Raw genomic sequence first — 14,188 nt, 5'->3', positions numbered from 1 at the left:
GGGGGGAGTTTTGGGAATATTAAGTCATCTTAAAAATATGAAGAAAAATTAAATTCCGGGTTGAGGGACATTGATTGGCAAATTGGATGATTGTACAATTGTAATAAACGAGGAAAAAAAAAGAAGAAGAACCGCACAGGCGAGACGTCGTACAGCTTACCTTCACATAAGGAACTCTGTTTTTATCCTCATGCACAGAGAGATTTGTCTTGGACACTGCAAATGAGAAAAACAAGTCATCTTTTTAAAACTTGAGAAATGCAAATCAATTGGAGAAACAAATCTGCAGATTCCATGATGTATTGTGTAAACAATAGGCTTTTGGATTGGTATCCAAAGAAAATTTTAAAACACTTGAACAGGTTCAGTGTGTCATGGCGAAGACCTTAATCAATAATTGCTGTAATGGCCCTCCAGATGACTCATGACCATCAGAATGAGATCAGATCAGTTTAATTCAGTTTTCTTTAAAACTGTTTTTACCTCTGCCACGAAAGGTGGAAGGAGGTTATGCTTTCACCCGTGTCCGTCCGTCTGTCTGTCTGTCTGTTTGTCTACAGGATATCTCAAAAAGTTGTGACAGATTCGGATGAAATTTGGTGGAAGTGACAATTTGGTGGAAGTGACAATTTGGTGGAAGGTTGAGTGAGTGACAAGGACGAGCCAATTAGATTTTGGTGAAGATCCGGATCCGGATACTCGAATTTTAAACTGATTCTTCACCATGGAGAGATCAGGCCAAAAAGGATATATTATTACGAATCTGGAAGTTTACTGCATTCAACATTCAGGTCCCCATAGCTCAGTTATTTCGATAAGTAAATGTGGATAGATAGCTCCCTTTCCCCTATGTCTAATGGGAATAAGTGTACATGCGCTGCGAAGTTATTTTATAGATAGGATTTTTGCACTTATGACAGACAACGCCAACAACCCTGCTCTCGGCATTGTCCGCACTGTTCGCCTGCTCACGAAGCGTTTCGTTCTGGCCTGGCGCCAAATGAGGGTATGCGTCATTTTTTACCCAATGGGCGCAGAGCCGGCCCCAAGAGAAGCGAAGCCTCTTCGGGGGGTGGGGAATCGAGATGCCCCGACATGCCCCCGCCCAATCATGGGGAGACGACGGATTTCCCGGGTGAATGAGGTGTGCAAAGGGGTGAGACACGTCCCTCTCCCCCGCCCCCAGTGAGAAGAAGATATAGAAGGGATGGTGCGATCATCGAGTCAGGCTACGCTGGTTCTTCTGGTCTCGTCCTGCCGCTGGTTCTTCTGGTCTCGTCCTGCCGCTGGTTCTTCTGGTCTCGTCCTGCCGCTGGTTCTTCTGGTCTCGTCCTGCCGCTGGTTCTTCTGGTCTCGTCCTGCCGCTGGTTCTTCTGGTCTCATCCTGCCGCTGGTTCTTCTGGTCTCGTCCTACCGCTGGTTCTTCTGGTCTCGTCCTGCCGCTGGTTCTTCTGGTCTCGTCCTACCACTGAGTCTGCGCTGGTGTCATCTTTCCGCTGAGTCTACACTGGTTCTTCTGGTCTCGTCCTGTTATGGTTCTTCTGGTTTCGTCCTGCCACTAAGTCTACGCTGGTTCTTCTGGTCTCGTCCTGTCGGGGTTCTTCTGGTTTTGTCCTGCCACTGAGTCTACGCTGGTTGTTCTGGTGTCGTCATGTCGCGGTTCTTCTGGTCTCGTCCTGCCGCTGAGTCTACACTGGTTCTTCTGGTCTCGTCCTGTCACGGTTATTCTGCTTTCGTCCTGCAGCTGAGTCTATGCTGGTTCTTCTGTTCTCGTCCTGTCGAAGTTCTTCTGGTCTCGTCCTGCCGCCGAGTCTGCACTGGTCTCATCTTGCCGCTGGGTCTGGTCTGGTTCTCTGATCTCATCTCATCACTGGCGCTGGTCTGCCCTGGTTCATCTTTTGGCGACCGGAGCTCCAGGAAGGGGTGGACATCCAGACGCACGCTCGCAGCCAGGTAGCCAGCCGTCCTGACTCCCAGCCAAACTATCCTTCGCAGCTGGAGAGCCGAATAAAGACCATTTGGGTCCGTTTCTCTTGGGTGTGAGTCTGTGTGTGGGCCTGTCTATAAAAACGAATTGTTAAGTGATTTTTGCTTTGCATGATTGCATTGCTTAGTCGGTTTAACTCTGCACTTCCGTGCTCCTTCCTCCCCCCCCCCTCCCGATTGTAAATAAATGTCCATTTGTTGAATGTTTCAGCTCGTTTCTGTCCTTTCCTTCATTGGCTTAGCACGGTGCGTGTTGGGAGAATTAAAAAGGCCGTTGCTGCAATATTTGTGCATTTGGACCGGCGGGACCTCGGTAACCATCCGCTCGGGCTACGCACGGGTCGAGCATGGTTACGGCTCGTCCCGTTCGAGCTCCGTCGAGGGTGTGCGGATTCCTCGGTAGCTCGCCACATGGGTCTCCAGGTATTGTGCAGATTGGCAAATAACCCTGTCCCACGTGGCTGAATTATTAACAATTCACGGTCCTGTAAGGGACCCATAGCTTCAGAGCCATCCGAGGGTGACGATCTGAATTCCGGGTTTTCGGTGGAGCCGACTCTACTGCTCCACCTAGTGGTCGTGCTCGTCGCCGATACCCGGCCCACAACAAATTGGTGATCAGGAGTGTGATTCGGCCCCTCCGCCTCCGTGGATAAATTCACGGAATTCGGACCAGGGGTGCGGAGCAACTCCCCCCCCCCCCCGGTTCCCCCAAATTGCGAGCGATATTAAATTTTATTCCCAACACGCAAAATGGCAAACCAAGACGGGCTGAAGCAGGTGGGTAAAGACCTAAGGTTAAAGGAATGTGTGGCTCAGGAAAACACCTGTGAAGAAGAAACACCCTTACCCCAGGGTTGGGAAAAGTGGCAATGCCGTTCATCTGGTTCTTTTTATTATGATAACTGCACCACTAAATGTAGTCAGTGGGAGCGGCCAGGGCAGGTGACAGCGCAGCAGGTTATGGAGCTCATGCAAAGAATGATACAAGAAAGGGATGCGGAGGTGAGGCAAAGAATAGAGGTGAGGATGCGAAGATGGGATGCACGCAATGCGCGAGCATTGGTAAACAAAATGGATGAGATGAGGGATGAAATGAAGTGACATGCAAATGCAGCGAGGGGAAATGCAGAGCATGGGGTTGAGTCTCCAGGCAGGGCAAGAGGCAATGAGGGCAAACTTGAAGGAGGTGAGTGGTGAAATGCGGACAATGGATTGCAAAATGGCTGCACCACGTGGCGGAGCGACCGAACCGACGAGGGGGAGTGTGGAATGTGTCCGGCCCGCAATGGAGACGGGTGAGGTTTGGAGGACGAGCGACGCCACCACACTAATTGGGGAGACCGAAACGTGTAGGGTGAGACACGAGGGGACGACGGAAGAACTCAAAGAGGTGACGGAGACGCAGATAATAAAAGAGACAAAGGAAGAAATAGTGCAGCAGCATAGCAAACCTGTTGTGCATTTTGTGATACAAGCACCAAATTTGGCACAAATGTACATTAATATGTTGCGAACATTTTCAGATATTGGGCCACTTGAAATTCTCTCTTTATGTCCGTCATATTGGATTTCAAAATGGCCGCCACATGAAATCTACATTTGCTATTATCTCTGGACGTAATGCAGCTATTGACTTGATTCTGGTATCTAAATGTATGTTTTTGGGGGCAAGGAATCCAATGGTACCATTTTCAACTTAATATTATCTATCACAGTCTGTTATATAATTTTATTTGGAAATTATCGAGGCAAATATTGGATTCAAGACAATACTTTGAAAAGAATGTCTGAGCTCTGTAAATGTCTTCGGTATAATACTGACATGCTACATGGTCTAGTATTTGAGGCGAGGTGTACTGGTATCTGAGGCTAGGTATATACCGGTACTGAAGATACCTGTACATAAACAGTGTCATGTTAACATGTTCAGCATTGCCACAAGTACATGCATGTTGTAGACTCATCGTCATGTGCAGTCCACTTCACACACAGAGGGCTGTGCACTGAAGGGCAGCCTTTTTGCACTTGCAGCGCCTCACACACCCTTTCTTGCACTTGCAAGAAACCAGCTCAATGCAGCTGTGAGCTGCCTCAGTTAGCCTGGTCCAGTAAGGTGTGTACTGTCCTTCTCCAGTCCTTGACCAACCCCAGTTGGTTGGTGGAGGGAGCTCTGGTGCTGGCAGCAGTATCTGACCCCACACATGTCCACCTTGATACACTGCCCTCTTGACATGTTCCTCCAGAGCTGCCTTTGTTGGAGGGATGAGCTGCACATTGTTCTTCCTTGCGAAGAGTTTCCTCCTGGCCTTGTCAATGTCTGTGCATTTGCTGGTCCGATCATACAACAGGATCACGAACCTCTCATTGATGTGCATTGCATCGTCCGATATGTCACGAGGTGCAGAGGACAGCAGCAGCAGCGCCTCAGTGAGTTCTGGCAGTACCGTCCAGACTGTCCACGCAGTCTTCTTGCCATGTCTATGAAAACTAGACACAGTGTCACATCCAGTTAGAGCGTGGAACATTGGCAGTGCACGAGCCTTCTCTCGTCCCAATCCAGATGCTATTTCGTGTGCTGCTATGTATCGGAAACTCTGGCCTGTTCCGAATGCCAGCCGCAGTTTGTCTTCTGGTTGCAACTCCTGTGCCAGGGACACTGCCAGCACCACAACATCGGTGTCTCCAGTCCGTATGAGTATTGCATGGTGTCCATGCTGGACTGCGTGAGATGCATGCAGCAACATCCGACTGTCAGCTTCTTCATGGTTACATGGGGCGAGTGAGGTCAGATCTGGCAGTAGTGGCTTGCTGAGCACTGCCTCTCCATCAGTAATGAAGAGTTGCTTGTCCTCCTGGTCAAACCATTCCATGAGAGCTGCTGAGAGGAACCAGAACAGCTCGGTCTTGTTGCTGTCCACTCATAGGAAGTTCTGCCAGTTTCCTGGTATGGCTGCGGCAGCCACCACACGTTTCCGCACACCTTGTCCCCGCTTTGCACGTGTACTACCTTTCAGTGAATCAGCAAGGTAAGATCCCAGACCAGATCCAGGCGTGACACTGTTTGCAGCTTCGTGGACATATATGGGATGAAGATCTGTTGTGCATACTCTTCAAAGGTCTTTGATGCAGCCGGCTTCAGCATCTGGACGATGGCTGCTCCATCAAGCACAATACAGGTCGTGACAAGTGTCTCTGTCTTTGTGTCGGAGACTTCTTCCAAGCAGGTGAGGAGATCACTCTTGGTACCAGTGCAGAGGCTTCCACCATCAGACAATGCAGGAGGACATGCCCGATTCTCGTGACAAAAGAACTCCTCAAGGTTTCCATCCCTCGTCTGCCAGCCAATGTACAGGCGTGCGAAGAGTTCACGGTCATTCTTGATGGAGGCGAGCTGTTGCTGACCTATGCTTTGGCTTCTTGGAGTGGAAGTGCTGAACACCTTCAGCTTGTTACGAGGAATGGGTGCGTCCACTGCCTTTGTTCTGTCCAACAGACACTCTCTGGTGAAAGCCTCGAACTGCTCTTGGCCAATCCTCTTGGCATTCATCACGGTCTCCACAGCAGCAGGATCTGCGATCTCCTTTGTGTCCAGTTTGACTACATCCTGAGTCTCCTCCTTGAATGGGTTGCCCATCTCCTCTATGACACCGACAAGAGAGCGAACATCTTTCACAAATGAGGCCTGTACACTTGGCGTCTGATCATGATGACGCGTGTCTGCTGTTTGCCGTCTCCAGTGTTGGTTCCCATCCTGGAATTCTTCGATCACCCTGGCAACTTCTGGTCCCGCAACCATCCAGCGACGTAGGGCACTAGGGTTGTCAGTGAGCCCAACTGCTCCACCGTCTCCTTTGATGCAGGCATTATTCTGCTCATGTGCCTGGTCAATCGGGATTGAAGAGAACACCCTCTATGTTTTCTGAACGGTGAAGTGGCTTTCCCTGAATTTCCTGGCTACATCTGGGTGTTTGATGGTGAGTTCGGCCATGTCCTTCAGGTGCACTGGTATCCACCTAGCATAGTGGGTGTGATCCAGTGCATGGAACCAGGGCACCAGCTCTGTCAGAGCATCGAGGTACATCATTAATGATCCCTGCCTGAGAGAACGCACATACACTAGAACCAACAGTTCTAGTTCCAGCACGGTTGCCCAGTAATGAAACTGGGGGATGTCTTCTCCTCTCTGGCAATACCAGTCTTCAAACTCCGGAAGGTCCTCTGCATCCCTGGTTTCTCCCAGACAGTAGTGGTTGTAGGCACGGTGTTGCAGGATGTACAGTGCCGCTGCAGTCACTTGATGTGAATTTATATTTTAGACTGCCAGTATATATGAGCTTGTCTGAGTTGCTACGAGTGATTTAGTATCGTTTTTTTTTATTTACATTTACAGAACTAAGACATTCTTTTCAAAGTATTGTGTTGAATCCAATATTTGCCTTGATAATTTCCAAATAAAATTATGTAACAGACTGTGATAGATAATATAAACCTGAAAATGGTACCATTGGACTCCTTGCCCCCAAAAACATACATTTAGATACCAGAATCAAGTCAATAGCTCCATTACGTCCAAAGATAATAGCAAATGTAGATTTCAAGTGGCCCAATATCAGAATATGTTCGCAACATATTAATGTACATTTGTGCCAAATTTGGTGCTTGTATCACAAAATGCACAATTCTTTTGAATATTTGGGCTAAGCCGCCCCACTAAAACTAATGAACGCGAGGGGACGACGGAAAAATTCATGGAGACACAAAGGGAGACGCAGGAGACAAAGGAGGGAACACCAGAGACGCCAGAGGTAGAACAAGAAAAGGTGAACGAAATACGGGGAAACAAAGATAAATAGCACACACACGTAGAGTTAGTGGGGGACAATGAGGTCGAGCTGGTGGAATGTTTCGTGACCGGGTGCGAGCAGCAGGATAGCCTCCTTGAGGAAAAGAGGGAGAAAATACGCTCTCTCAAAGCAGATCGCGACGAGGTGAGTCCGTTCGGGCCGAACGAGGTTGAGCGGATGAGTGCTGTGAACGGGTACACGCGGAGCTTGGGGGGTATGGAAACCCCAGGATTTCTTGAGTTGACACGATTCCCCAGTGCGATTGTCCTGGAGTGTGTGCTGAAATGTGTGCCAGAAGGTGAGTATGGTGTGAGTAAAATGGCGTGCGTGAGTGCGTGCGAGGAGTTGCTACGTGGACCGACTCAGATGGGAGACGGGTGTGGCGAGCCTTCTGCGCCGTATAAAATTATTGTGGCAACCGCGCCGGCTTCGCAGGACGTAGCATGCGAGGCCTGTTCGGCATTTAGCGAACAGCCGTCACACGCGCGTCTTCGTGTAAGGAATCCAGCGCGGAAACGCTCTGTGTGGGATTCAACAAGGCCTCGTGGATGGCTAAAATGGCGGAGAGGGTTGATTGAATTCGGCAAACAGCGGTCCCCATGCGAGCGCGTGTGCGAGGAATCACATGCTGCGCACCGTGTGTTCCGTTCGCGGAATGCGCGGAGCGAGCCCCCGGGACGACACGCTCGGGCGGGTCTGCACGGCAAGCCGTGCAGGTTCCCTGGGCGAGTGACGTCACCGGGGATTTCCCAGCGCGAGTTGCGGGTGAGCTGCAAACGTTGGCTCGCGTGGGGAATCCCTTGGAAGCGAGCGCTCGGTGAGATCCGCAGGGTGATGTCATGGCTGCACGTATCGCCCGATGGAAGGGACGAACGGGCAAGCTGTCGACCGCTGCCTTGGCGGTGCAAGGAAAAGAAAAGAAAAAAAAAATAAAAAACGCCTCGCTCCAGGTACACAGCCCGGTGTTTGGGCAAAGGAAGCACTAGTTAGCGGGATGGGTTTAGCTTAGTTAGACCGACCTCATGAGGGCATGAGCCATCCTCCATGGGGCCCGTGGACTAGTTCGTCGGAATTTCGTTTCGATTTAGAATGGGAAATGGATTTGGGGAGACATGGACGGACATGGAATGTGTAGTGGGGACGTAGCTTAGCCACTTAGATTAAATGGAACGTGCACTCGTTTAAGGGATGACGTGGGAGCACGAGATAGTTAGGGGAATGGCAGTGTTGGAGTGTATGAGTGAGTTTAAAGGAAAAACAAATGTGTGATGAGTGAGTGTGGGACAGTAGGCCCAAGAATGTGAATGGAGCGAATGTGGGATGCATGGTGCGAATGAATGAGTGGGGGGGAGGAGTGAATCCCACCGAAGAGACACTGGAGTCAGTATAATGTTAGTTAGTGGGTTAGTCAAATTTACCAAAAGGAGGTCGTTTTGTCGTTGGTGTGGAAAGAAGGCTCGAAACCCATTTGGAGGGGTGCAGGAGTCCATGGACCGGCTGGGAGCGTGGCTGTTGAAAGATGAGTATCGAGTAGATACACCCCCGGGCACCAGACAGTCGGCCAGAGTCGGCCAAGGGTCCAAGGGACCGGGATAGTGTAGTGGGCACGGGTGACCCTCGGAAAGGGATCCGGAGCGCCAAAATGCCACGTGGGCATCGGAGGGGGGCAATGCCGGGAAGGGCAACCCCCCATATTCATAGGGAGTAGGTAGGCTCAGAGACAGCCTCAGGGCCCGGGGGTGCCATGGTTAGAGTTTCGCAGAGGGGAACTCCCTGCCAAGTGAGCCACGCTGCCCAGCCATGAAATTGTGCAAGGGCACGAGTGAAAATTTGAGGGCTAGGCCCAAATTAATAATGGACACCAACACGGTCGACGGGAATCATGGTTTTTAGAACCTATAGTTAAAAGAGCCAGGCATTTTGAAAAGCCCTGGGGTAGTTTAAAGTTTAAAAATGCTTGGGTAGTTCGAAAAAAAATGTACCCCTTCGCACCATCCATCCCTTCGGTCTCTGTAGGCCGCTGGACCCACCTTGGGAAAGATTGCTGAAATCTGTGGGAGGCTATTCTGAGGCTTTGTTGGGCCTAGAGACAGGACGCTAGCCTCTTCCTTATTCCCCTCCAGAAAGGATTTTAGGGGTTGGGAGTAGGCTAGGTTGATAGGATAGGTTAGCCAGACAAAGACAGAAAGGGGGTTAGGGAGACGAGATTATAAGAAAAAAATAAAAAGGGGTCTAAATTTGTTTTGTTGTTGCAAACTAAGAGAGTGGGTATGAACAGAGACAGGCAAAGGCGATAGGTTGGGGGGGGGGGGAGACAGTAAGGTAGGTCCGAGCCTGTTTCCGGACCGGCCAGCACCACTGCATTCCCTCCACAAATCTGACGGGACCAGATCAGAGGCCGGCCAGCTTCACATGCCGGCCTGCTTGTGCTGCATTTCCTGGTCTGCATTGCCTTGCCATGCCTTGTTTGCTTGCCTCTGCCATGACCCCATGCCTGCTGGCCCTGTTTGCATTGCCCCTGTGTCACCGTTCATCCATGTGTGCCAGGATCTCCTTCAGTGTGTGTTGCAAGGATTGCCCTGCAGGCAGCTACACCATCCATTGTTTTGTGTTCTTGCATCCATTTCCATTTACATGTGTCAGAGACTGCATTGAGCAGCCTGGCCACCTCTTCTTGCATAAAGGCCACTTCAAATGGCCTGTGGGACGGCGCATGGCCTGCCTGTTAGGGTGAGTTGCCTCCAGCAGCTGGGGGTATGGAAAGAGAAAAAAAAAAAGAAGGTTCACTGAGACAACCTAGTGGGACCTTTTGAGCAGGCCCTGAGGACGACTGACCATCAGTTGCTGAGCACTCACCCACACAAACTGTTGACATTATTGTGCCTTCTTCCCACAGATGACAGGTCCTGGGCCATGGTTAGTGTAAATTGTAGGTAAAATTGTAAATAAGTTTAACCCACCTGTGTGTCTGTCGCAGCGCCGGCAATTCTAGTTAAGTCGTCTGTGTGAGTCTGTTAGTTACGCAGCGCATTAGGTCATTGATTTTTGGGACATGTATAAAAAAAAATGTCGCACTCAGGGATCCGAAGGTAAAACGTACTAGGGGAAAACTTACACATGCTGGTCACATGAAAATTTGACCACTCAGGACGAGTCTGTAAAGGGGGGGGGGGGGATGGCGTAGTGTTACGAATCTGAAAGCTTACTACATTCAACATTCAGGTCCCCATAGCTCAGTTATTTTGATAAGTAAATGTGGATAGATAGCTCCCTTTCCCCTATGTCAAATGGGAATCAAGTGTACATGCGCTGCGAAGTAATTTTATAGATAGGATTTTTACACTTATGACAACGCCAACAACAACCCTGCTCGCGGCATTGTCTGCCCGCTCACGAAGCGTTTCGTTCTGGCCTGGCGACAAATGAGGGTATGCGTCATTTTTTACTCGATGGGCGCGGAGCGGACTCCAAGAGAAGTGAAGCCTCTTCGGGGGGCGGGGAATCGAGACGCCCCGACACGCCACCCGACCAATCATGGGGAGACGATGGATTTCCCCGGCGAATGAGGTGTGCGGAGGGCAGAGACACGTCCCCCCCCCCCGCCCCGACGCCAGGGAGGAGAAGATATAGACGGGACGGGCGGTCATCGAGTCAGGCTACGCTGGTTCATCTGGTCTCGTCCTGTCGCTGGTTCTTCTGGTCTCGTCCTGTCGCTGGTTCTTCTGGTCTCGTCCTGCCGCTGAGTCTGGTCTGATCTCATCTCGTCGCTGGTCTGGTTCTCTGATCTCATCTCGTCGCTGGTCTGCGTCTGGCTGCCCTGGTCCGTCTTTTGGCGAGCGGAGCTCCGGAAAGGGGTGGACGTCCAGCCGCGCGCTCGCGGCCAGGTAGCTAGCCATCCTGACTCCCAGCCGAACTATCCTCTGTGGCTGGAGAACCGAATAAAGACCATTTGGGTCCGTTTCTCTTGGGTGTGCATCTGTGTGTGGGCCCGTCGATAAGTAGGAATTGTTAAGTGCTTTTTGCTTTGCATGATTGCATTGCTTAGTCGGTTTAACTCTGCCCTTCCGTGTTCCTTCCCCCTCCCCCCCCACCCCCATTGTAAATAAACATCCATTTGTTGGATGTTTCAGCTCGTTTCTGTCCTTTCCTTCATTGGCTTAGCACGGTGCGTGTTGGGAGAATGAAAAAGGCCATTGCTGCAGTATTTGTGCATTTGGACCGAGAGGATATCGTAACCATCCGCTCGGGTTGTGCATGGGTCGAGCACGGTTACAGCTCGTCCTGTTCGAGCTACGTCAAGGGTGTGCATCCCTCAGTAGCTCGCCACGTGGGTCTTGAGGTATTTTGAAGATTGCCAAATAACCCTGTCCCACGTGGCTGAATTATTGACGATTCACGGTCCTGTAAGGGACCCTTACCTTCGGAGTTATCCGAGGGTAACGATCTGAAATCCGGTTGTTGGGTGGAGCCGACTCTTCTGCTCCACCTAGCAGTCGTGCTCGTCGCCGATACCTGGCCCACAACAATATAACACGATTTCTCAAAAAGTTGTGGACGGATTCAGATCCAGATCCAGATCTTCACTAAAATCGAATCAATTCGTCCTTGCCAAACACCCATCCTGTCCAACAAGTTTCGTACAAATCCGTCCATAACTTTTTGAGATACCATGCTATATCGTTTTTCGCCCTATCATTTCAATGGTGAAAAATCACATAAAAATTCCAGCATGTGAATCCGGATCCGGATCTTCACCGAAATTGAATCAATTCATCCTCGTCACACACTCAATCTGTCCAACAAGTTTCATCCAAATCCATCCATGAAGTTTTGAGATTTCCTACTCCCAGACAGACCACTAGACACACAGGGGTGAAAACAGGGGTGAAAACAGGGCCTGTACCCATCCTCGGTGCCGGAGGTAAAAATTGGCAAGGAAATAGTTTTGAAATGGAAAATTTTGCCCGAATATCGTGCATATAACGAAGCATCCCAATTCAGTGCAATTTGGTGGAAATCAGGAAACCATGGGTTCAGCACCAACAAAATGCTATGCAGAGCGAGCACACGAAGAAGCCAGCAAGGTAGCAAGCTGAAACAAAAACACAAAGCAAACATACCCTCGTATTTCAAATAATCTCCCCAATTAAGAACATTAACAAGCATTAACAAGATCCAATCATGAAAACAATGCCAAGCAAACAACTTTAATTGCCAAAACAACAATCATCCCAAACAGGGGGTGCCACGTAAAGTGCAACAACAACAGGGAGCGGAGGCTTTGGTATACATACCGTCCAACAGATCCCGAATTTTGTCCAAGTAGATTTCAAAATAGGAAATCTACGAATAAAAACAAGAAGGAACCATCATTATTGCATGTAACTTATATGGTTAGAATCACCAATATCACACAAACCAGTTGCTTGCGGCATTTGTTGTGCTGTCGATAGGGGTTTGCTTCGTCCTTGCACAATGCTTACAAAACATGAAATATACCATCAGAGATGGGGAATCCCCCGCCATTGAAAAATAATTGAAATCAGATAAGTGGTTTTCCATTTATTACAAAAAACATTTTTTGTTTCCATTATAAATGTTGACGCCCAGCCAGCCGGACAGACCACGGACGACCCGGGTGACAACAGTATCCCCCTTTCCGACATGCGGCGGGGGATAAAAACCGGTGTTTTAGCACTTGTTGAATGTGTGGAGAGAAGCAGATACACCATGTGTGGTAAACCAGGGAATGTTTCAATGCATCGAAGAAGTGCTTAATACTGTCGGGTTAAAATTAAAAAAACAAAAATTTCACTCGTATACAGCAAGCCTTGAAGAGAAGAAATTACGTGAAAAATGAAAATGGGAATACAGTTATCCGGCAGCCTGAGAAGCAAAGAATTAAATTTCTAATTGCGTGGAAGAACCTTCAAGTGGACAAAAAAAATAATAACAAAAAATGACGACCTTACACTGTTTAAAAAAAAGGAAGTGTCAAAACAAAAACGGCAAGAATAGTGTCGGCAATTCAACGTGACTCGGAAGCAAGTCTGCAGCGTTTCGGGCGATGATGCCAGAACCATCTGTGGGGATGACAAATTAGCTTGGACAAACAGATGGCCAGGTACAATTAAATGAGCGAAAGCCCGTCGAACAGGCTCAGCGCAGGTGCGGTGCATGCTACATATCCAGCTTTGGGATTTAAAAGAGGAGACGCGTGCACAGAGCTGACGGTAACGGATGGTGCGTACTTCAGTCGACGAGGAGCTTGCTGAAAGTGAGGGCTGGGCTATAGAATGCTTCCTGTTCGAGTGCAACGTTCTTCTTCCAAATGCACCATAAACGATGCACAAGATTCCAAAAAGAATTACAACGTGACCGAGCCATAAACGAGCAGCGTCAAGAAGCTTACAACTGGCGCTTGCTCCGAGCCAAATGCAAAGTGGAATTCCAAGTGGATAAAGTCACTTTTGAGCTATTTTGAGTCAGCACCTGTGCATCGACATTTCAAGATGGCAAGTGCGCAGTCAAATAGTTTTGACAAACATTACAAGAGAGATTCTTTCCGAGTAAAAGGGGATGCACACAAAGCATAAAGAAAATCTGTTTTAAAAGGTCAATTCACTGTATAAAAGTGAATTGATATAAAAGATTACACCATGATCAGTCCAAAGACGCCAGAAACATGATTGTTTGTTTTCCTTGGGAATGTTACTCCAGCCTGTCCACCATGAACGTGACAGATTGATAAAAGAGGGGCAACTGTGCCTGTTTCAACCGCAAGCTCTCTTTGATATTGGGAAGAAGCCCTGTGGCATGTGTGTAAATAGTTGAACTCTCACACCCTAATTCCAGCCCGGCGGGACTCACAGACCTTTATGTGGAACTCCAGATTCTCATTCATCGAATATATGTACGTGAAGATGTCCTGCACGATTCGTGGAATTATCCCCATTATTTCTAGATCGTGCAGATTGCCCTGTAAAAAAAAAATACAGAAAATAAAAGCTGGGCTCGAGGACGTTGTCGAAACGAGATGCACCGTGGCAAAACACACACACACACGACTCAATATTCGGCTTACCTCCATCGTGTGGGTCTTGCCTGAAGCCGTTTGACCATACGCAAAAATAGTGCCATTGTAACCCTCCAAAACATCTACAAAAGCAAGAATAAAGTGGGATCCGAGGAACAACAAATTAGACAAAGCATTTAATTGGATCGAAGGAACGATGAGCCATGTGCCACATTCCTTCAGTGCAAATGCCCGATCATATGCTCGACCGCCTGACCAGTTTGCGAGCATGTTCGCCACTCTGGAACTCTGCACAAAAGGCCATTCAGCGGATACCAGA

The 14,188-nt window shown here is 49.1% G+C and overlaps 1 protein-coding gene across 2 annotated transcripts in view; it reads right to left on the bottom strand.

Annotated features, from left to right (window-relative positions):
- The window catches only part of LOC147028155 (kinesin heavy chain-like), an 84,292-nt gene that overhangs the window by 67,410 nt on the left and 2,694 nt on the right, over window positions 1-14,188 (bottom strand). The window contains exons 3-6 of one of the 2 annotated variants that reach the window (XM_085878295.1): window positions 13,918-13,991; window positions 13,708-13,812; window positions 12,128-12,176; window positions 161-216 (exon numbers count right to left, since the gene is read on the bottom strand). In XM_085878295.1, the coding sequence (XP_085734421.1) occupies window positions 161-216; window positions 12,128-12,176; window positions 13,708-13,812; window positions 13,918-13,991 (284 nt within the window). The remainder of the gene's footprint in view (window positions 1-160; window positions 217-12,127; window positions 12,177-13,707; window positions 13,813-13,917; window positions 13,992-14,188) is intronic. The other variant, XM_085878296.1, reaches the window with a different exon arrangement.

Source organism: Eptatretus burgeri, chromosome 4 (genome assembly GCF_056783735.1).
Source record: "Eptatretus burgeri isolate ZD-2024b chromosome 4, Ebu_testis_v1, whole genome shotgun sequence".
In the NCBI taxonomy this organism is placed as follows: domain Eukaryota; kingdom Metazoa; phylum Chordata; class Myxini; order Myxiniformes; family Myxinidae; genus Eptatretus; species Eptatretus burgeri.
Note: the sequence above shows the minus strand (reverse complement) of the source record. Positions and strands in the feature narration are given on the sequence as shown.